General features: G+C 32.2%; 2 protein-coding genes across 2 annotated transcripts in view; one reads left to right on the top strand and one right to left on the bottom strand.

Moving 5' to 3' along the window:
• LOC128158345 (reelin-like) overlaps positions 1 to 23912 on the bottom strand; it is a 49887-nt gene extending 25975 nt beyond the window's left edge. The window contains exons 1-21 of the mRNA XM_052821135.1: positions 23713 to 23912; positions 18986 to 19170; positions 18497 to 18725; positions 18208 to 18278; positions 17953 to 18058; positions 17717 to 17813; positions 17504 to 17555; positions 16925 to 17024; positions 16340 to 16817; positions 15412 to 15563; positions 14984 to 15135; positions 14633 to 14745; positions 13816 to 14030; positions 13482 to 13610; positions 13264 to 13370; positions 13054 to 13117; positions 5540 to 5773; positions 5053 to 5208; positions 4496 to 4735; positions 3957 to 4256; positions 146 to 283 (exon numbers count right to left, since the gene is read on the bottom strand). Coding sequence (XP_052677095.1) covers positions 146 to 283; positions 3957 to 4256; positions 4496 to 4735; positions 5053 to 5208; positions 5540 to 5773; positions 13054 to 13117; positions 13264 to 13370; positions 13482 to 13610; positions 13816 to 14030; positions 14633 to 14745; positions 14984 to 15135; positions 15412 to 15563; positions 16340 to 16817; positions 16925 to 17024; positions 17504 to 17555; positions 17717 to 17813; positions 17953 to 18058; positions 18208 to 18278; positions 18497 to 18725; positions 18986 to 19170; positions 23713 to 23756 — 3362 coding nt within the window. The 5' untranslated portion in view covers positions 23757 to 23912. The remainder of the gene's footprint in view (positions 1 to 145; positions 284 to 3956; positions 4257 to 4495; positions 4736 to 5052; positions 5209 to 5539; positions 5774 to 13053; positions 13118 to 13263; positions 13371 to 13481; positions 13611 to 13815; positions 14031 to 14632; positions 14746 to 14983; positions 15136 to 15411; positions 15564 to 16339; positions 16818 to 16924; positions 17025 to 17503; positions 17556 to 17716; positions 17814 to 17952; positions 18059 to 18207; positions 18279 to 18496; positions 18726 to 18985; positions 19171 to 23712) is intronic.
• Positions 9518 to 12585, top strand: LOC128158344 (uncharacterized). The gene is made up of 5 exons (XM_052821134.1): positions 9518 to 9657; positions 9984 to 10019; positions 10155 to 10327; positions 11808 to 12078; positions 12263 to 12585. The coding sequence occupies exons 1-5, from the start codon at positions 9600 to 9602 to the stop codon at positions 12469 to 12471; spliced, it is 747 nt and encodes a 248-aa protein (XP_052677094.1). The 5' UTR covers positions 9518 to 9599; the 3' UTR covers positions 12472 to 12585.
• Positions 23913 to 23918: the final 6 nt, after the last annotated feature.

The raw sequence follows: 23918 nt of genomic DNA, 5'->3' as shown, positions 1-23918 counted from the left end.
AATTACTAAATACAATACTTCATAATTTATGACGGATTTTCTTTTCTTCTTCAGTTCCTTTATTTTAACAGTTAAAGATTAAATTAAAACTCTTAATACAATAGATGACATCAGACAAAGATGCACACACAATTTCCAGCATTACCTACATACGCCCTCCTCACACCTGCCGTGCCCACTACAGTGCTGGGGACAGTGCTGGCCTACATACAGTCTGGACACTGCCCACGTGTCCAGCGGACCCCAGTCCGACTGACGTAGTCTCAAACTCACGATATGGCCCCTGTAATTACAAAGAAATGCATCATGGTTGAGGCATAACTGACTTAAGGAGGCTGGGGGGTTGAAATATAATGTAATATAAAACCATCAGATTTATTTGAAATTTTATATGCGATTTCTGAAGCTATCAACTACTATTTGATAAAGAAAAATTTCATATATTTTGATATAAATTTTATCATTTTCTATTATTTTTATATGGAGCTCTTCTTTTAAAGGAGATCAATATTATCTAAAATGGCAGCCACCCCCCAGCCCCCTTAATCAACTTTAATATCAAACATGGTCAAACTTAATTTTTATAAATGAAAAAAAAAATCAATTTTAGTTCATGTTCATAAGACTTGAAATCATATTGAAAAAAAGGACAAATGTGTATTTTATCCTACATTATTTAATTTGCTGAAATAATCTATTTCCTTATTTACATTTTGTCATAGATCCGAGTCATAAACTTTTATCAGTATCTGCCTTTTTTTCTACCCATTGATATATATTTTTTTTAAATCATTTGACCAAGCCTGACATGCACCAAAATTTACGCTGCATTACTTTGAATTGTGATTCATCCAAATTCAAAGCTTGTGATAAACAGAACATCCCATGATACAATATGTCAATTTATTTTCATTCAGTTCATTGTGTGGTTGCATATTTCTCCTCATCATCAGAATAGAAACACACATAGCAAGATAAGTAAGATTTATAGGCCATCACCTATCATTTGATCCAATATTCATCTTGTGTTCTTTTAACTACATATACTTCAAATACTGTAAAATGAACTAATGAATGTGAAGATGAATCAAATGAACTGCACAATCTTTCTGTGAAATTTTAAAACAGGAAAAATTCAGCTCGGAGATATTTTTCCCTGATAATTTTGTTCAACACGTACTTTTTAAATCTTTGAAATTATATGATATAAGCATTAATTTCATTGTCATTGTTGTAATTTTAAAATCAGTATCACATATATATGTGAAATGATATTGGCTAAAAAATCATTGAAAAAAAAACTCTGAAAAGCTGATGGCGCAAAAAACTGTTAAATTGAAAGACATGTTACGAGGGAGATCTGACGATTCTCATTAGTATCAGACTAGTATTTAACTAGTCGATAAGTCCAATTTGAGGGAAAAAATCCTTTAACTTTTGAGATACAAGAATGATGATATGCAGTATAATAACTATCCATCCAAACCCTTTTTTATCGGCACTCCTAGATATGTAATTTGATTCATTTATTTCTTTGTAATCAGCTACTAGGCTTCAGGCAGCTGTTGCATTCATGCATGTATATAAGAGCAATTGCAATTTCAATAAAATCATATCTCATCGGAAATATTCTAACATTCCAACGTAAGTAAAGTTTAAGTAAAGGTGAGGAAGATTTGGCATTTCCAAGGAAACCATTCAACTCAAAAGACTGGCAATGAAAATGGAAGATCTTAAAAATATGACTGAAATTTCTTTCGACTTCACTTCTCACAAGGCAATGATTATTTCACTTGCTACCGTGGGTGCAATCTTAAACAGTGTTGGTATAATTGCTGTGGTAAAAGGAGGATTGTACTCACAAAAATCGTTTGCATTTGTGTTGAATTTGTTTGTTAGCAATTTTTTGATGTCGTCCGTTGGTTTACCTGTTTACATATTACCGACATTCCTGGAGACCTCAAGCTATGATCATATCTGTTCCATTTTAGGATTTATTGTTTTCAGTTTGAGCGGGACGTGTTTGTACAGTATGCTTCTGATTTCCTTGAATCACTACATACTAATTGTGCATTTCGGGAGATATGATGTAATATACAGTGTCAGAAATACAAGGATTATCTTAATCCTCTCCTGGATTATTCCACAACTACTAAACATCCCTCCTGCTACTGGATTATGGAGCAGATTCACATTTAACAGGGTAACATTAAATTGCACGCCGATGAAATCCGATGATAGTTACAAAACTGTTGTGGGTTTATTTACATTTTTGATAACGGTACCGGTCTTTTTGTTTTGTTACTTTGAAATCGCAAGGAAAGCTTTATCAAGTAGATTTCGGGTTACCACTGAGGAACAGAGGAACATCTCTCAGCGTCAAATTGATCAAAGGCAACTGATGAGGTCAATATTGCTGATAATTACGCTTTTTGCAAGCATCAACATTCCGTATTTTGCATTATCCATTGTGGACCCAAAGAAAGAAAAGGTTCCGCTGCAAATCCACAGCTTTGCTCTTTATCTTGGAACATCTAACTTTTTTATCAATACACTAGTTTTTCTGACAACAAATCGTCAACTTAATGAATCATTACGCAAAATGTTTGGAAAAGGTAAATAAATATGTAGAAATCATATGTTGTATGTTTGGGAAAAATCTGAGAAATTCTTAGGTTGTATAAGCTAGGCTTTGTCAAGGTAAGTAAACTAGTAAGTAATACTATGTAGAAATCAATTTTTCTACGTTTGGTTAACGTTCTCTGTGAAATTCTTCGGTTTTTGAGCTATGTTATTTGATATTATTATATTTGATTCATTATTTGGATGCTTTCATCAGTTGAAAATCACACCCTTTGGTTAAAAAAAAAAATAAACATCCTTTTTTCTTCATTTCTTACAACATCTTGTTTAATCATACATGTAATTTAAAGTTTTAATCTGTGACTGATGATTTCTACTGTATGATATCAATAATGTGTACTGTATCAGGCATTTCTATGTAATTTATGTAAAAATTGATAGACTCTGTTTCAGTTGCAATAGATTTTTAAAAATAATAAAATATTGTTCTGAAGTTTAAGTTGTTTTATTTAATTGAAATTATTCAATTTCGTTATTTAGATGGTTGTGTTTCCTTGAAGTCTTCATCATTTGTTATCCATTACCGGTCTCTTAGGCCAAACAAAAATATGTGTGTTTCCGGTTTCCCGACCGACCCTATTTTTTATCCGCCGACCATAACACTTTTTTATTCCAAATCCAGAATACAAACCGTAATTGGTTTAAACAATGGAGTCTTTACAAATCAGAGTTTAAAAACGCTTGAAACAATTCATTGAATTCAATAGAAAACACCACTTATCAAAGCGTTTTATAGATTTTCTAAGTGCAGATTGACAGCATTGTATTTTCTGTTATCCTCTAAAAACCCCCAAAAAAGAAACGCGGAATGAACTTGTAGTGAATATTCTGATCTATCTGGAAACTGCTTCAAAACGCTTTTCGGCGATAAATAGGCTGATAAAAAACCTCACAAATACTTCAAATATTATGCAATGCCAATGGATCGTTACATAACCGCGTAATGTCAAATATTGCAAAGATTTTGCGTTATCAAAACCAGGTTTATTTGACAATGACTCGGAAAAGATTATTATTATTATCAATATTAATACCAGGTCTCGTAAATAGACGAGATAAACGTGGAAAAACAATTGACAGTTTCGATACTATCTTATTTTAATGTTTTTTGGGGGTTTTTTTGGCTGCATTGTTTGCTTATCCACAGATATGCCTGTTTAAAAAATTATGTTTTCTTAAAGAACGATATCTATGTGCCACAACAACGCTAAAACCAACGAATAATGCACAGCAAATTAATTGTAAATGTCGTCCTTTATTGTCTGTTTAAGTTGGGGACTTTTTTAATAACTATTCTTATTTATTTAACTCACCAAGATGATGACGGCATTGGCACAGTGACTTGGCGCCATTTTTGAAATTTTGACGGTTGATATACGGTGCCCTCTGTGTATGATTGACAGGTAGTGGGCGGGAAACATGGCTCCTCAACCAATCGCCAACTGAGTCCATGGTCCGTTGAATATTCCAAATATAAAAAGTTAGCACGGTTCATCGAGTACATGTTCCGACAGGCCATGACTAGCTCAAATTGCACGATGTATGTTGGTCCAACGTGAACGGGTTTTGTTTCAATGTACCGCATTTCTCTAGACTGATAGGGTTCAATAAAACTGCAAAGAAAATTATATAAAGACTCAATTTCTCTTAGAGGAAAAGTGTTTTATTGATATTTTCTGTACCGTGCAATTTTTAAGACATAAGAAAAGCAAATGAATTCAATAAATTGGATAAAGAGGGAATAAGTTTTGATTTAAAATCCATCAGTTTGAATTTAGCTATTAATTTTAAAACAAACTAAACTCGATCACTCCCATAATTTCAAAATTGAAATTAAATTGTTCACACCAACCTCATACTAGGCCTGCTGCCGCAGTAACTTTGAGACAAAGTACCCAGATTGGCCACAACATGTCTGGTATCGTTCTGATAGTTCGCCATGTCCAGGTTGATCGTATTAAACAGGTGGTTGTTGATGCTTATTCCGTCAATGGCCCAGAGATCTCGACCTTCACCTGAGTGGAAAGGTTGCCACCATCGGAACCTGCAGGCCGGACCTCTCGCCTCGTCCGGCAACATTACGATGTCTGATCTTGAAAACGAATATCAATTATAAAGTTTGAAAAAAAAACTATTTTTGTGGATTATATATCAAAATCAGCTTAAAATTGCTGGAGCAAAAAAAAAAAAAAAAACGCCGATGTGTCACTGAGTGTTTCGATTAGCCAAAATGATATAATCTAATAAAATCAAAATAAGGTGTTTAGAGGTGTATATTTTAATTCAAATGTGTTTTAAAATAATCATTTTAATCTAATAACAAATTGATCTTATATTACTTGATTTATATTATTGCAATTAATCAATCACATTCGACAAAATGTAAAAAGAGATTGAAATAAAAATTACTGTGGTTCACGGATGTCGTCAAAAATCTTGATGAGTTCCCAAGTTAATCCCCCGTCGCAGGAGAAATCAAGCATCACGGATTCACGCTGTTGTCTTGGAGGAGGACATTGGGAAGTCATGGAATTGCTTCCAATTCTAATAAAGAACTGCAGATATCTGGAAAAAAAAAACATTCTTCTATACGGATCATTCTTAAGACAGCACAATTTTCAGATTATTTTTTTTAATTCACAAAAGATGACAGTGGGCAGTTGGATGAAACCCTGCAGTGGCTACATGTAGGATGATAAGACAAACAAAAAATGAAGAAAAAAAATATTGAGAATAACAAGCGAATGAAAGGTATATCACTTAGAATATTATCTAAATGGTTTTGCAGATTACATTCGTTAAAATTGAAACATTCAAAGATTGACTTAGTAGATCGAATCAAAATGGCACTTAAAAGATATACATATACAAGAAATTCAACATAAATCTATCGTACCTGTCATCAGTTGTATTCAAATCTGTGGTCACCAATCGCCGAGGACCGTCCTTGTCGAACACCAGGGATTTTCCAGAGGACAGAACTCCGCATTTAAAGCTCAAAGAAGCGCCTTTGATATGTAGGGCATTGTTGGTGTTCAAGCTCGAGTCGTCCACGAACTGTTCCATCATAGTGGTCAGGTGGGGAACGACTGGTAGGTCACATGTCAGCCCAGTATAGCCAAAGTCACACCTGTGGGTCAGATGTACAGTGGTGATAATTAAATGTTTACCCAATAACAGTACATGTATGCAGATGAAAACCGGATTAAATTAATTCAATGAAACAGAAATTACATATGTAGTGTTGATCATTAAAAATTTACCAATCAACAATACATGCAAATAAAAAAGGATATAATATATCCAATGACACCCAAATCAAATCTGTAATTCCGATGTACAGTGTTGATAATGAAATGTTTACCCATAAACAATATATGCAGATCAAAAATTAATAACGATTACATAAATCAAGTACAACCCAATATACATCTGTGGGTCAGATGAACAGTGTGGAACATTAAATGTTTTCACATTAACAATGTATGCAGATGAAAAAATCGGGGTTTAATTAATCAAATCAAACTAAAATCACATCTCTTGGTCAGATGTACAGTGTTGTTAATTACATGTTCATTAATTAACCATAAAAGAATGTTTAACTAACAACAATGTAAGCATTTCAAAAATTAATAACGATTACATCAAACAAGTATAACCAAAATCACACCTGTGGATCGGATGTGCAATGATGATAAATAAATGTGTATCAATTAACAATAAAAGAATGTTTACCATCACCAATGCAAGCAGATCAAAAATAATAAGGATTGCTTCAATCTAGTATAACCCAAATCGCATCTATAAGTTATGAGTACATGTACAATATTGAAAATTTAATGCTATCACATTAACAATACAATCAAATCAAAATTTGGATAATCAAAACAACTATAATCAAAATCACAAGTCCAATGTTGAAAAACGAAATCAAGTTTATTTCATATATATCATACAATTATTAGGCTTTTATTATGAAAAATAAGGATGAGTTCTACTTCTAAGAAAGGTTCATTTATGAGATATAGCACCTCATATTTTTTAATTTTCTACACTCTTTGTGAGTCTTTGAATATTTTATAAGAACAAACATTAAAGGCTCTAAATTAATTAAACTTAACTGGTACTAGTTTGGTTTGAGAGGTATGATTATGTTTTCCTCAAATAAAAAGACATTCAATTAAAAAGAAAATGTTATATAATGAAACAAGTGTGGATGTTAGAAGATTTGTTTCCTAATGTTTACTTAATTCAAATAAAGTAGGATTTATTCAAATTAACTATTATAAGCATACATGTATAACCATGCTTAAAACATTCATGGAAGTCCCATTCAGTGACAATGTATAAAATTATCACCTATCAATTGATAATCAAACGATTACAATATCATATCTAATCGAATGATTCAAATCATTCTTGAATCATTCTCTTAACAAAAAAAATTGATTACTATCTAACTACATGCAGTAAAATTTCAAAATGATGTTAAGACATATCAAAATCTAAAATGCATACAATGATGCACAAAATCGATAACCTATACATACATATTTTTTATCCTTTACGGGGAAATTTTGTCATTTAGTTTAATCAAACTCTTAAACCGTCTCTCTTTGAAAGAAGTATATCCGTAATTGAGACTGTTTCCCTCAAAACAAAGACTTTGACTCTGTTTAATCAAACGGCCACGTCCAAAAAGGGTACATTAACCACTGATGTCATATACACCTTAAACAAATATAGCTCATCAACGAAGCTTTCCCGATAAAACGACTCCCCCAAACACAAGGTGTTGAGCGATAAACCACTTAATTACTTTGTATATGCCGCCGTTATCTCTCTTCAATTGTTTTCTTCCCGATGGTTTTTTGGTCGGTAAAATTGTTTGCAGTTCGTAACTTAACATCATGTCAAGACAAGAGCGGCGAGGGTTTGTCTCAAAAGAGTGGAAAAACGTACGATGTGATTTTTTTTAATATAAATTTTTGCCTCATTGGACGATAAATGTAAAATACACCATTTGTTTTATTACTATATACCATGTCCAATTCATTGATATACTTAAATTATTGAAACAATTCAGATGATTAAATATCTTATCAATGTGGCTCGACACAAAAGAATCATTTTGAAATATGATTTTACAAAATCGAGACCAATTTTGGCTTTCAATATTTTTTTTGATATTTTTTTTTTATAGTTTTTAATAACAACACGACACATCGTTTTTGCTGCAGACTTTGTTTCGCTGAAATGTGTTGTCATTTAATGCACAATACAATTAACTATAAACGTTGTCAAAATCGGCAATTTAAATGTTATGATAATTATGTTTTTAAATATCAAAATAAAACTCAAGATATGTAGATAATTAAAGCTTTGGATAAAATCAGCAAATCAAATATCACTAACATTAAACAATTGCTATGTAATCATTTTAACAGGAAATTGAAACGAAATTATTAAATTCCAAAAAAAAAATGGAAAATATTGAATTCGCATCGATTTCAATTTAAAATAAACAAACCCAAATAAAATATTATATAAAGTTTGAAATCATTTCACAATTTTGCAAAAAAACATACATGTTGTTTATCGATAAAAAATGTTGTTCCTTTTTTATCTAATGATGCCTATCAATTTATCAGAATAAACTTTATTGTTTTAATAAAAATTTTAAATAATTGTGAACCGGATCAAAATCCTGATAGGCTTAAATTTGTCAAATTGCAAATGTTCTATTATTTTGAATTTCGTTTTAGTTTCTTTGTTATATATCATTGATTCACAAGTACTTTATTTCACTACATGTATTTATTATTTTTTAGATTCCGACCATAAATATAAGAAAAGAAAAACAACTTTTATTTTTATAAATATTTTTTAAATCAAAAAGAAATTTTACGCATATTACGCATCAATCGAGACAAAATTTTATGTTATAAAACAACTTTTTTTTTACACCAAATCAATTTTTCCAATTTCGCTGAAAAACTACAATAAGTCATACAAAATCATTTAAAGCCGGTGTCGGTCTTTGTTTTGTGATACCATATTTTAAAAAAGACCTTTTGTTAATCCATAAATAAAATATTGTAGTGTTGAACAATCTATAGGTATTCACGTACATATTTTTTATTATTATTTTTTTTAAAAACAAACATGTATATTTACAGTCTACTGTGTTTTTCCATTAAATTCTGTTATCTTTAACTTCCTCTAAATGCAACAACTAATCACAGCGTATGAATTTACATGCAATTTACATAAGTAGTTCTCAGACAGTGATTTCTTTGTTATCGGTTAAAAAATATATTCATAAATGTTGTCAAAACACCACGTTTTACAATTATTCGCAAAAAAGTTGACTTTATAGCTAAAAGCAAAATTTCAAGAGTAAATCTTCATAGCTTATATTTTCATGCTCGTCGATCTCAACTCAACAGTCATTGTAATAACCAGTTTAAACCGGTTTTAAAAACAGCTGTTCTTGCCGTTACTAAATTACTCCCTCTGTGATCTGCAATTTATAACGATTTATTTAAGTAAATAATTGATTTCACCAGTAAGGGAATGTACATGTAAGCATTAAATTATTAATTGTTGACGTCTTCGTGTCAATAACTGCCTTCAGTTGAGCAGACAAATTATGATAACGTGCTAACGCGCGTTATTCAATTTGTCTGCTCATCTGGCGGTAGTTACTGATCGACACGACGTCGTCAAAAATAAATCATTCCATCCAATCTCAAATACATGTATTTTATTACCAATTTCTTTTAAAAGTTTCATTTTCTTTGGGAAAAAATAGTTTAAAACTTGTTTTAGACTTTTGAGATGTTCTTCACCAGAACTGGTGACGTTTGTTATCTGGCGGGTCATCCCCGAACAATATAAAAGGCCATATCTTTACGAGACAGTCACTGCTTCGGGGAGATCCATCCAAGAACACAATGAAGGTTTTCTGTCTGCTGGCCGTTGTTGGAATCGCTTGTGCTGCTCCGGAAAGAGGTAAGTTAAAACAATAGTTCTTTGAAAACCGCCATTGTCTTTTTCTTTTCTTTTTTGTTGCCGTATATGTGGCATTTGTAGTTTTTATAAAGTTAGCGAATACTACATTATGCATGCAGAAATAGTTAATTGAAAACCATCATTTTTTTATGATTATGCGACTTTATTCAGTCTTTTAATTCAAATTAAATAATATTATATGACCTACAGAAAAGTTACTTGAAAATCCCTTTTCGTACTTTTAAATTAACAACTTTAAACTTATTGGAAAGTGTGCCTTCTTCAGCAATATCTTTGACCTTAAATTGGTTTTCTTATTTCTTTAGCAAAGAGACAGCTGGTTCCATCAAACGAACATTGCAGTAAGTTTTCTAACATCTCTCTTCTTATTCCATATGATATTCTTCCAAAATGTTTTCTTTTAATATCACCAGTTCACAATTGTGTGTGATTCCATTTTGTTCAATTGATCATGAGATTCCCGTCTTATTTCCCAGACTTCCAAGCACCTAACCCTTGCAGTACCAGCAAGACGAATACCCAGGTGTTCTTCCCTCACCCCAATGACAACACCAAGTTTATTCAGTGCAATGCCGTTGGGGAAATGTATATCATTCAGTGTCCACATGGAAAGCTGTATAACAAAGCCACCGTGTCATGTGTATCTCAGGTGAGAAAACTTAATGTTAATGCAAGACAATTTTTTCACTCGAAACATCATTAATACACTCATTATGAAGACATAACTCAATGTAATATGCTTGTTTTTGTTTTCGGAAGTTAAGTCTTAAAAATGAAATCTAACGTTTGAGTCATCACAAACTAGTGTTTGTTTAAATTCACAATAACGTTACACGACTTCATGGTCAAGAAGAAATAAAGATTACATAAAACTAGAAAACTGACCAGTCAGGAAGGGTCCCGCTATGACAATTAATATAGAGAAGTGAAAAAAACTTTGAATTCCATCCTCTTTATATTAACATTGAATCTTCTTTAAAATTTCAAGATAATTCCTGAATGTCCAAAAACTCTAAATAGTAACCTTGTATCTGCATAAAACAGAGATAACCTCATGTCTTATAAAAAAAACTCAATTAAATGTGTATTTAAAAAGATTTAAACAGGTGTTTTATAAAATGCAAGCCTTCAGTGAATGCAAATACATTGTATCACCCAGGGTTGACCTCAACTTTAAAACAAACATCAGTTGCAGATAAAGGTGTTCATTAATCTTCATATGACAGATAGAGATAAGGCTCTCAATTTTCTGCAGCAGGCAAGATAATTAATCACATGGGATTAATTGTTCTGCTCTCTCATCCTTTTCTTCTAAATTTACAATAAGATTTTTTTTCAGAAATGACAGAATGGGGTTATTATCTGATTACCTGTTAAAATTAACAGCATTAAGGCAGAAAAAAATAAAATAAATAATTAAAAAATAAAATAGTAAAAAGGATATATTAATATATATCTTGATTTTAGAATTCAATAAAATTATCATAAATCATTGTGTACGGTTTTTCTACCAAAATAAAGTATGAATATTATATTTTAAATCCATATTTCAAAGAATGTACACAATACTACACATCATTCAAAATTGGCCTTAACTTCAAAACAAAGTTCATTTGCAGACACAGGCAGTGCAGTAATTAATCTCAATGTGACAGATAAAGATAAAGCTTAGGATTTTCTTCCTGTGGAAGGTTAATTAATCCCAAAGGACAAATATTGCACAGCCTTCCAAGTATACAATGGTAACATTCTCAGCAGTTATCTCTCTTTGCCCATTCATTCTTATGCATAGTTAAGGAATCTACCCCACCACCCCAGCTCCAAACCAGAAGACATAGAGAATCAAATTTGATTGGGCAACCATAAAAAAAGTTATTAGAAAAAACAGAAAATCTGTGGACGGAAGAGTGACAGACGGACAGACAGAGTGATTATTATAGGGCACCCACAAATCCTTGCGGGGCCATAATTAACATTGACTTTGCTTTATTATGTCACGTTAATTTTGGATTATAATTAAAAGGTGACATAGTCAAACGTATACGTTAGTCAGCAGCTCATAGACTGATGTAAATGTTCCTGAAAACGTCTACTTTAGCTAACGACTCACTATCTTCATTTTATTGCAGAACTACATTCCCGGTGGCCAAGGTAGTGGACAAATTGGAGGGTCCGTCTCTCTGACCTCTAACCCATGCACGCCAGAAAACCTCGCCAAAGGTATCATCTACTTCGCAGTCACCGGAGAAAAGAACAAGTTCATTGAGTGTGACCTCAATGGTAACGCCAATGTGCTGACCTGTCCCTCCTTATTAGCCTGGGACGAAAGCCGTCTGTCTTGTGTCTACTCTTTCCAGGCGGGACAACCGACCCCTACCCCCAATACTGCAAGCCTGGGAGGTATGATATAATGTCTTCGTTCACAAGCAAGTTTATTTTTAACAGTATATTTTCAAGATCTTCCTTCGAGGTTACAGACTAGTTATCAATTACATTAACTAGTTCGTTAATTTACTTTTTCTATGTCTTGAGCTATCTCAACTTATGCTTGTTTCCCTTATCAATGTTTTCCTTTTTGTTTCAGGATCTGGAGTGACCACCAACCCTTGCAAAAACTCAGTCGTTACTACTGGAAACACCCAATTCCACTCTCATCCCGACCCAGCCAAGTTTATCCAATGCGACATAGCCGGAAATGCCTACGTCTTGGCATGTCCCTCTGGCCTAGTCTGGAACGAGTTCAGTACCACATGTGTCTCCCCCTTTACTCAAGCTGTGGGCGCTCCCCATTAAAATGTCTCTACTTCTTTTTCTCGGTTGTTTTATGAATCTCTAAAATGGACTTATTCAATCTCTAACCTATCTGTGTTATCTCTTGACCATTAAAATGCTTTATTTCCTTTTGAATTGTTTTTTTTTATCTTGGGTGATAGCTAGCACGGTTTAAACTTGTTCTAACAAATGACAAAACAAGTGGTTATTAGTAAAAAGGATACAATATTGTATAAGTTGTCATTTTTCGACATTTTATTGATAGGAAAATTTTGATCAAGCATTTTCAATCCTCATTTTATGTAACAGAGCAATTAACAGATCAAGAACTGAAAACAATCCATGTGTATTCTATAATATATAAACATAATGTACGAGAACACTATACAACAGCAGAATATTGTTAATACAATTCAGCAACGCCAAGGATAAACCTGCCCGAGGATTTTGAGTAACCCGTTTTAGACTCAGCTTTATGAATTACATTTGAAAATTGTCATAAAAATTCCAACGCCAAAAATTATTCCATACATGCAAGTCTTCTGTTACAAGAACAAACAATATGATGCTGCAATGAAATATAAGAATTATAATCATCCTTACCTGCATCCTGTTCTTGTACATTGACCATTCCCATGGCAACCGGCCTCACAGTCCCCAATAAATACTTAAAAAATAAGGGCAGAAAATTCACATTGATGAAAGTTAACAATATGCTCTGATTATCTTTTATAGATTTTAGCAAATTGAAAACCTTTGCTGTCTATGAACTGCATTATTTGGTATAAGATATTAACTTATGCTATGGTTTACCATTATCAAGAGCCCAATTTGGTTTCTGTTGATTTTTTCCACTCCATCGAAATCTAACATGTGGTACCAGAGCAACAAACGGCAAAGGAGAGGTAACTCTTTTCCAACTATACAAATTATTTGTTTGGTTAATAAAACTAATAAACAGATTATTTAATAAAAAATCAAGTTCGTTTACACAATCCAGCGTAAAAAAAAATATAAAAGTTTAGTCCTACTTTATGAAGTCCTCGCTTTCGTATTCTGACGTCACAGGCTGGTGTTTTCCTCCACAATTACTACCAATACAAGGCTCATGAACAGTGAACCATGATTTTCCAAAATCAGTAGAAGCTTGCAAATCAACGCTGAAATGATAACGTCGCCAATTTTATCTACATATTGTAATATAAATTCAACAAGATGTTGTAACAGTAATTTTGAATCAACTTCCGTTATTTAATTAAGTAGTCCATTTTACAAAGGTTTTTAATTAAACCTTTCTGAATACAATGTATATTAAATTTAAGCTAAATTACAACATGAGTTTCTCTTTTTTTTTGCTGTTCTTACTCATTCCGACTTGTGTTCGTTCCACAATTCAATGTCAGGTCAAACTGGACCATTTTGGTCACCCCAGACCTCCGAGGAAAGTGAGGCAGAACCTGCACACCATCAATCGCCCACACATCGAGATCAACTCCGCGATGGTGCTTTTGCTCCCAACAAATACGAGCCTTCGATTGTCGTTGGTGACCATTGATAGGCAAAGATAAAAGCCTAGATTCCTTTTGAAAAGAGATGTTCAAATTGACTTTTCCAAGTGGGATTCGACGATCGTGGTAATTTAAAAGTTATATTTACGTGCTCTGTATGATCATGTAGGAAAATGCTCAATTTTAAAGCTAAATGTTTTGGCTTTTATTTCATTAACTGTTAGTTAATGGCCTAAAATGTCATATGTCAAAGTTTAATACAGAGTACAAGGGTAATTAGTTAACCACATATAATCTCTTTAAGAAGGAAATCATACATTGAAAATAATTTAATAGCTGGTTAAAAAGATTAATCATCAATTGTTTACATAATTTTTCAAATGTTGTTTTATTAATATTTATGGGCATTTTGTTTTCACATCTCAAGGATACGTAAATAACATGGACGAGGATCCTATCAATATAATGTGTTTTCTCCTCGAAAACTGCACTTCAATGCATATTTAATCTCGTGGATAAACTCAGGAGAAACATCAAGACAACTGATTTTCAAGGAATACTGATGAAACCAAAATTTACTCCAACCTCTTTGCATATGTAACAGTTTTAGATTAATTCTGCTTGACCCAAGCTACAAAACCTCTTATTTTTAATGGATATATCCAAAATATCACCTTGTAGTCTTCACTTGTTAGATTGAGTAGTACTGGTTTGTGTGCATGACTATCCTCTATATAAACGTAAACATTGCTCTCCCATGTGTCAAGGGCTTGGCAACGCCCACTCCCTGTCAACCAATTAAATGAAATGTTTAAAATGATTTAATTCGGTCATTCATTCATCATGAATTCACTAAGTTTACAAGTAAAAAAAATATAATGATTGATTCATAAAAACAATTAGTTCTATATTTTGTCAAATTTTGTGACAAACCTTTATCTTCAGAAAAACCCCGCCTTATTTGTTCAAAAATCATAAATATATAAGATATATTGTACTATACCACAGTTTTATTTTCGACTTACCGAACCCGAAATAAAACCTGAGATTTCCCGCCAATCTGGTATCTAAGTATGGAGTACACGCTCGTCTAGCACCAGCTCCGTCAAATACCATGGAGTTGGCATGGTACAAAACGCCACAGATAACATCTACACGTCCGCCACTGATATCCCAGCTACCAAACAAAAACACCAAACCAAATTATTATAAAAGCTGACCAAAATAAACTGGGCAAAGGTGGTTTAAAGCACCAAGTTGTTTCAAAGTCAAATGAAATTCTTAATAAAAGTTCTCAATACAAACAATATGCTTTGCAAAAGACATCATTCAAATCTTAAAGTGTTTGACTTGCAACATCTTTCATCTGTTACAGAAAATTAAAATGATTTTAACAATAATATTCATTTAATTATTTTGAGCGCTTAATAGCTGTTAGACGGTGATTCTTTACCCTGGTTGGCGCTTTGATTCGAACTGTTCTTCCAACATTAAGTCTGGTGTGACGTCAGGTACGGATAAATCTAGGTCACGTGATACCACGTAATTCATTGTCTGATTCTCCATATTGAAAAACATGGAGTTTTCTTCTGACCGACATTTTTGCTGGTAAAAAAATGCATAAGCAAGTATTTTCTTTATATCTTGTAGTCATGAAAAAAAATTACCCAAGAGGGCTTTGAAATTTTGTGATTTCTCAATATGAAAATAAGTGCTTTACCATTACTGAAAAAAAGTCTCGTAAAATTTATTTAAGCTGCTTGGTCCGATTTTATATCAAATTTTATGCACGCTTTTAAACGATGGCTATGCTTAGTATATGTATAATAATAGACATTGCAGTAGTTACCCGTCAATTATGCCAAATTTCAATGAAGAAATATACGTACAATACTTGCTAACAAAACAAACGACATAAAAAGGTACCGCGTTATTTCGTCTCATGTTAAATTTCACCCCTGACGATGAGACGGGTATGGTTGTATTACGACTTTGACATCGCTTTAAATAAAGGTCGAAATGATCAGACAAATTACAAATAAACATGTGTACGTTTTGTTCGCTAATATTTCCTAAGACTGCTTTCTTTACAATCGATGCATAGCATGCGGGTTGAATAACCCCAATCATTCGGGGGACGAAACCGAGCGGTTTCCTTTTCTAAACATTCCCGTGATGCATTTTGGTTGGTTTTTTTGTTTGCCCAAGAAATATTATTTTTATTTACTTTGAATATTTCTTACTTAGAAAGGAGACTGATTCTGCTGGTGTAAATAGGAGAAAGTCCATAACTTTTTCATATAAATGATTTGTATGGAAAAAATTTTGATACTGTAATTACAAAAAAATCGGACCAAGCAGCTTTGATATACATAACTTACCCTTATATTTCCTCCTGGGAAGAAAAGCCAATTGCTAGGATCGATTGGATCAAAGTTTTCAACCAAGCGAGTGGGTCGCTCTGCAGTATTGACAACAAGCACATTGTCAATTCCCCAACAACTATTAAAGTCTGGCTGTCCCTCGTCAGCGATGTCCCATCGGAACCACAGTTCAGTAGTTGTAGTCAGTTTTTCCGTTGTTGTTAGAATCTGTGTTGTTGTTGGTGGGTATGTCATTGGCTTTGTTGTCGTTGATTCAGTTGTCGTTGATTCAGTTGTCGTTGATTCAGTTGTCGTTGATTCTGATGTCGTTGATTCTGATGTCATTGATTCTGTTGTCATTGGTTCTGTTGTCACTGGTATAGTTTCTGTAGTTGTTGTTGTGTTGGACATCTGTTCCCATTTAAGACAGACTCCCTCAGCTCTAGCTTCTTTGGGTAGATACACAAGATGGACTTCTGTGAGCGACGACGGCAATCTAAAAGTAACCACGTGTCGCTTTGTATGTTAACTTAACTTTTATGGTGAACTTTAGCCTAGTTTCCTTCAAAAAACGTTTTTGTTTGTTATTAGTACCGCGTGTACCTGATTGAGTCTATGGCCGTCCACACTGTACACCCCTGCAGTCCGTAGGACACTGTGATTTCATTGTCTGCAGAATTATGGACTTCACATCTTCCAGCGGCTTTACATTAAAATCAAATGGAAGTACATTTATTATCGACTTACAATTTGTATTTAGATAACATATTAACATATATTATAACTATACTAATTTCAAAGATAAATTGATTTTGTGAGAAAAGAAATTTATTCTGAAACTGAATAAAACTTAAAAATAAGGTTGTTCTAAGAAAGATATGATTATTTATACCTGTTGATAATCTTTGAAATAGAATTAATACAGATTTGGTCTACCAATTTTTTCGTACACGTTTTTGGAACTATCAAAACATACAAAGCTTTAGGTAATCATTTTTCATAAATGAAATTTTCAATAAAACACAAATAGGTTTAATATATTTTATGATTTAAAGTGTTCAAAGGAAGATCTCATTGTGGCTTTACATATTTTATGAATAAAATCCTACAGGTAAAAAAATTATGGATTAACATAAATGTAGCTATGGTTTAACAAAGCTTATAAAATAAAATTCTTCATACACAGAGCAAACTGTATTATGGATGCCGTCGATGTGTTCATGGGAACGGTTACCTGAAAAAAAAAAGAGATCAAGAAAACTGGTAAGTAACAACTACCCTCACAATATTTTTCATTTGTTCATTATTTTTAACATTTTTATCGTTGCATATTTTTTTATCATAATTCCTATTGGTTTATGCATTGAATTTTCTGTTAAAATACAAGATACTTACCAATTTTCTTTGGCCGTATCGCTGACATAACCAACTGGAGTCACCATACATCACGTGACCACAATCACTACTTATGTTTGCTCCTGCAACTTCATTCCTAGATTTCCAAAAATAAAGAACATAAACATTGGCAGAAGAAAAATTACATTTCATCTTCACAAAGATAATTAAGTTAGTTGAAATAAATTGTCCTCGTTATCTGCGAAGTGATTAGTGATGTAAAAAGAAATATCTACCAAACGAGAATGTTGACGTCAGGGGAAGAATCAAAGTCATCTCTCATGATTATTCCATTACCATGGAGAATTGCAAGTTCCGGTCTCAGAGGTGATGTAGTGGGAGCTAAGAGATACCAACAGAAAGTACTACTGATATATATATATATATATATATATATATATATATATATATATATACATGTAATAATTCCTACTTTCATAAAGACCGTTTTAATTTAATCACAAAAAATACTTTTAAATTGCCATGATTACCTCCTTCTTCACACATCTGTAACACCGTTGTATCTTTAAATAACAACTGGTTTCGAAGAGTTCCTGTAGCTCTATAGTAATAAGGATCAACATTGAATTATGTTAATGTTAACATTTCTTCTTTGTTTATGTATTTGAATTTAATTCTTATCTCTCTAATAAAAGAATCTAAAAATTACAGAATAATGTTAAGTAACAAAATGAGATGTTGTTTTTAAAGTAAATATAACAAGGTTCAAAACATTGTTTTCATCAAAAGTTTAACTTTTTATATAAACCTGATTCTTACAGGAAACTAACACATCCTGTCCCGCTGGCCGGAGCCATCCAGGTGAAGGTCAGGCGGTGCTGAGGTTCAGGGTTGACCTGGGAGTGGACGATGGAACACATTAGGTTGTTCCCTGCTCCTCTGTTGTCAAAGAAGCCCAGTCCTTGCATTCTCGCCCTGGCTTCTGACGTTAATGTGTACAGTCCCGTCAAGAAAAACCCATCAAAATTCACGGAGGAAGTGATTGTAACTGAAAGAATAAGAGTAAAATATTTAAGTAACTAAATTAGCCTTTGTCTTTGTTCGATTATCATTCAATAATAATTTACCATGTTTGATACGTGCGTAAAAAAAAATTCGCTACAGTTTTTATGTGTTAAAATTTTATACGTAACAGGTATGATTAAATAATTTAGACATGAAAACATGGCAATATTATATCATCAAAAGTAAATCCTAACATGATTGGTTGGCTTTTATTTTTGTAAACCTTCACATTTCAGTACTCACCATTATAAAGTTTTCCCGGCGTGTAAAGTTCCGGATTGCCTTCAATGGACACACTGAGGGCTACCTCTCCGTTATCAATTCCCAGTTCGTTTACGTTGCCATGGAAGTTACACATAAAGAAGAACGGGGCCACATAAGGTTGGTAGGTAAACGTCAGGTCTAAGCTCAATACTACCAGCAGTAATCTTTAACCAAATGTATATTATTTACTTAATATGTCTTTGAAAATGTTTTGTTAATTTTAGAAATATAAATAGCATAACTATGCAAACGTTTATATGGTTTATTGACCTTCCTTTTTTGTGATTAAAAAAATAAAAATCAGCAGGATCCATTGTTTATTCTTCTTTTAAATTATGATTCAAGACCCTGTTGAAGTTTGTTTTGAGATAATGCTAGTGACATGTTTAAAAAATCGCAGTTTTCTTGGTCTTAAATCTAGCTTTTGTACACGTTTCGTGGTTATTACATGTATATGTTTTTAAATTTGTTTAAAGTAGTCCGAGTATCGCACTACGTCATAATACGGATTTTACAATATTGGTCCGACTTTTACAAAGCGTTTTTGATACCCGGTATTGATTTTGCTCTACATCGCTGTTGTAAACAATGGCAATAATAAGCAATAAGAACGGTAATATATGTATTCTATGAGAGATAGAAATGATTAATGTTGAGAAACTCGATTCTGTTAAAGTAAAATGAAAAACGAAGTTTCTGATTAACCAGGATCTCAGGTATGCTTATATCTTCTTTGTTTTGACACCCCCCCCCCCCTCCGAATTTTTCCTTTTCTTTTACTAAAACCGGTTTAAATTAAGAGACAGAAGCTATTTCGAAATTAATCAATCGTCAATTAATTAATGTTTAAATGATATCTAACATTGTTGACAGATCTAGGCAGAAAACTGTAGCAAAATGTGATTTTTACGGATTTTTTCGTCAGGGTCTACTTGGTTTAGAGCTAATATAGCGTGAAAAGTAATCCGTCAACATATAATTTATTTTACCAAATCTTTTTTCTAAGATGTCAATCTATAGAATAAACACCATGAATTTAAGTTTGAGTCCATAAAATAGTAAAAAAATTACCAAACGCGATACTAGCATTGCATTTTTTGTATTCTATTTTGATACATCAGGTCCATAAAGCGTACTTACTTACAAAAATTTGCGCAAAATTATTGATGAGATATGGCTTAAATAAATATTTATATTCTATTTTGTATGTTCAGTTCTAATTTTCCCAAAATTGGTAATTATTTTTAGGAAAAACGGACGTCTGGCAAATTTCATAATTGTCAATAATTTTCGCAAGGGGGTACACCCGTCTGAGAGGTGATAGCAAACAAACTAGCATGTAAACATACATATTTTCTTTTGTATATGTATTGCTAGAATGTATATTTATCATTTAAAGCTAAGCTTTTAATGATTGAGCCCACAGATTAAGTATCACAGATTTCTCCCAATTGTTGTTGTGAAGGATAAACACTTTTCAAATTAAAAAAGCCTACAGTTTATGGATTTTTTTCACTTTCATGGAAAGTAAAAGAGATTTATACTATATAATTATTTAAAGCATTTAAAGAAATCCGACATTAAAAGGGAAATAAGCTGTTAGCTAGGAATTTTGTAACCTCTTAATGATACTGTATCCAAAGTTGCCTTAGCTGACAGAAACCTGACAACTAAGCTAATGAACTTATTTTATCATTAACAAACTATCTAGCCGTCCATTAAAGGGCATGGTCATGATTTTGGTCAAAAATTATTTTTTCGATTTTATTATTTACAATGCTTCAGTAAGGCATTTTTAATAGGCAACCAAATGTTGATCGTCATTTGTTGAGTTATAAGCGAGCTACAGAGCTTACAATTCCTCGCAATGTAAACAAAGCTTTTGTTTACATTTTGAATGTTGAGGTGAAAATTCCAGTTTTAGACTTCAAATGAATCTGTAAATCGTTAGTAACTTTTTATTTATGCTTAAAATGAATAAAAAGATAGACAAATCAGCTTGAAAAAGATTATTTATTGGTATATTGAACCTATGTAAACATAAACAGGGCACGAGCCTTGTTTATATGAGGAAGAATTATTAGCCCTGTATCTTGCTTAGAACTGCATCGACCAGCACCCAAATTTCATTTGACCATTAGAAATGCATTTCTAAAGCATTATAAATAATAAACACAAAAAATAAAATTTGACCAAAATCGTGACCATGCCCCAAAGGGACATGGTCGTAATTTTGTTATTTTTTTCAAATATTTATTGTTTACAACGCTTAAGTAATGCATTTCCAATGATCAACCAAATGTGAGAGTCCGTCGTTTATAAACAAGATACTAAGCTCACAATTCTTATGTTAACAAGTCTCGTGTTTTTGTTATAAGTAACATTTAATGTAAATATGTTCTATCTGCTAATTATGTACATAAATAGTTTCTAGCGTTTGTCTTATTCATTTTAGGTTCATACTTGGAATTTTCTTGTCATAATTCTAAAAGTAAACAAAAACATGACTTCAGATTTCTTTTTAAAAAAAGTAAGAACTGTGAGCTCTGTATTTCGATTAAATCTTGACAACTGACACGCTATAAGAAATGCTTTACACTGAAGCAATTTAAACCAAAAAAAATGACCTTTTAAGATACATTATTTTAAAATTATATAACTAATGGCTAAAATTTATATTTACTAATGATATGAGAAATAGCTGATCATTTAATTGCATTAGTGAATGGATGTCAACCAATAATGTTAGTTATGTTTGCAAAAGTACTGTATATTAATCTATTATTATGATACTCCTTTTAGTCAACAAAGAAACAGGGGTGTGAAAATCAATACTAATCTATGCATAACTGTGATATATTGTTAAAGTCCATCCACTGATGAAATAAAAAATATATATCATTAATGGTCAGCGATGTACTTATTTTGTGTTTTAATTTTATATCCTTAGTGGATGTATCATAAATCAACGACAAGGCAGTTTGTTCAAGAAAATATAATATGCACTGGTCAGGATTTTACCCCATAATACATGTACATCTTTTCATCATTAGTGGATACTTGTTACCCCCCCCCCCCCCCTCCCCGTAATGTTTCCACTCTTTATGTTAAGAACGCTTACTTTTGCAATATATAATAATAAAAAATCCAAATGTATCTTATAACAAACCAAAATTAATGTGAATGCGAGTTTTGAATTTGCAACCGAGGTTCAAACCAAGTTCAATATTATTTGTAATGTTAAGCAACCCATTTCTAAAAATGTATTTCCAGACTTTAAGTAATGACTCGGTACTGTACTAAACTCGAGGTATTTTTAGAGGTCATAATAAACTTTCAAAAAAAGGTCGGCAAAGGAAAAAGTGTTTCTACTGTGAAAATTAAAATATTAAACGCATTTAAATGAGAACCCTTTTGCTCAGTATTTCGCTTGTCACTCGATAAGTGCCTTTTACATTTCATCTAAGCATTAGAAATACCACATCAAGCAATCTGGTTTTAAAACTGAGGAAAAGAATGAATCCTACCCCCTCCCCTTAAAAAAAAACAGAAAAAAAACAAGTTTAAGACATTAAGAAGTCCGCTCATTTCAATTGCTTGACTTGACAGATAAAATGGGGCTTTAAAATGTTTTGGTGGTGTAATAGTAGGTTTTAGAAAAATTTATCTATAAAAAAATACTTTCTAATTTTAAACTTTGAAATGTGTGGCATCACTAAAGTTATTTGAACATCATATATAATTTGAATAAGTCATGTAGAAATAACATTTTAGAAAGTTTATAAATCTGCGAGATTAATAAAATTTAATCATTCGCGCGATCGCACAATGGAATAAGTACATGTAGATGAAAGTCGCAGAACAGCAACTCCACTCTCAAAAGGAAATAATTCATAATAATATTTGACTATATTTTTACCTAATCTATATAATGACAAGTGTAGCAATTCTTTAAAGGGCATGGTCAAGATTTTGGTCAAAATTATTTTTCAGATATTAATGTTTACGATGCTTCAGTAAGGCATTATAATAGGCAACCAAAATTTGAGTGTCATTCGTTGAATTATAAGCGCGTTACAAAGATTACAACTTTGATACGTAAGCAAACTTAATATTTAAATTTTGAATGTTGTAGTAAAATTTCCAGTTTGAGACTTAAAATGAATGTGTTTAACGTTAGGAACTGTGTATTTATGCTTTAAATGAATAAGATAGACAAATCAACCTGAAAAAGATTTTCACTGGTGTACTGAACTTATGTAAACAAAAACAGGGCGCGATCTTGTGTCTTTCTTATAACTCTACGACTGACCCTCAAATTTAATTCGATAATCAGAAATGCATTCCTAAATCATTGAAGATAATAAAAACATAAAAAAAGAATTTGACCAATATCTTGTCCTTCAAGGTATAAACATTCATTTGCTATTAATTATAATGTACTGTTTACTTATGTTTTAAAAATACATGTAAATAAGAATTTTTTTTCATTTTTTATAGTACGAGTACCTCGATAAAAGAATAAAAATATTTAACAACGAAAGCCGCGTTTTCTTTTAAGAATTAAGCAGACCAGTGTTTGTGAAATTTAATATATTTAAAAATGCAAAATCGTAGAAATAAATCGGAAATAACAGATGTTACCAAAATATAACCTTTGTTTCAAAGATAAGCAACACATGGTCGACTATTGCATGCCTACATACCTCAGAATCATACTTTCCATTGATTTATCAGAATCATGTCTCATTTTTAATCTCTCAATTTTGCTAGTTCAAGTCATTGACTGAAATACAAGAAAACGCTCAACTAATTACAGGACTTGGGGTAATTTGGTATGACACTTTTTTTTCACCAATCGTATTGACGTATACAAGTGTGTGGCACTCAAAACAACCCGTGCCAATAGGTT

The sequence above is a fragment of the Crassostrea angulata genome, chromosome 8 (assembly GCF_025612915.1).
Source record: "Crassostrea angulata isolate pt1a10 chromosome 8, ASM2561291v2, whole genome shotgun sequence".
Taxonomy (NCBI): domain Eukaryota; kingdom Metazoa; phylum Mollusca; class Bivalvia; order Ostreida; family Ostreidae; genus Magallana; species Magallana angulata.
The sequence above is the reverse complement of the archived record's forward strand: the minus strand, read 5'-3'. Positions and strand labels throughout refer to the sequence as shown.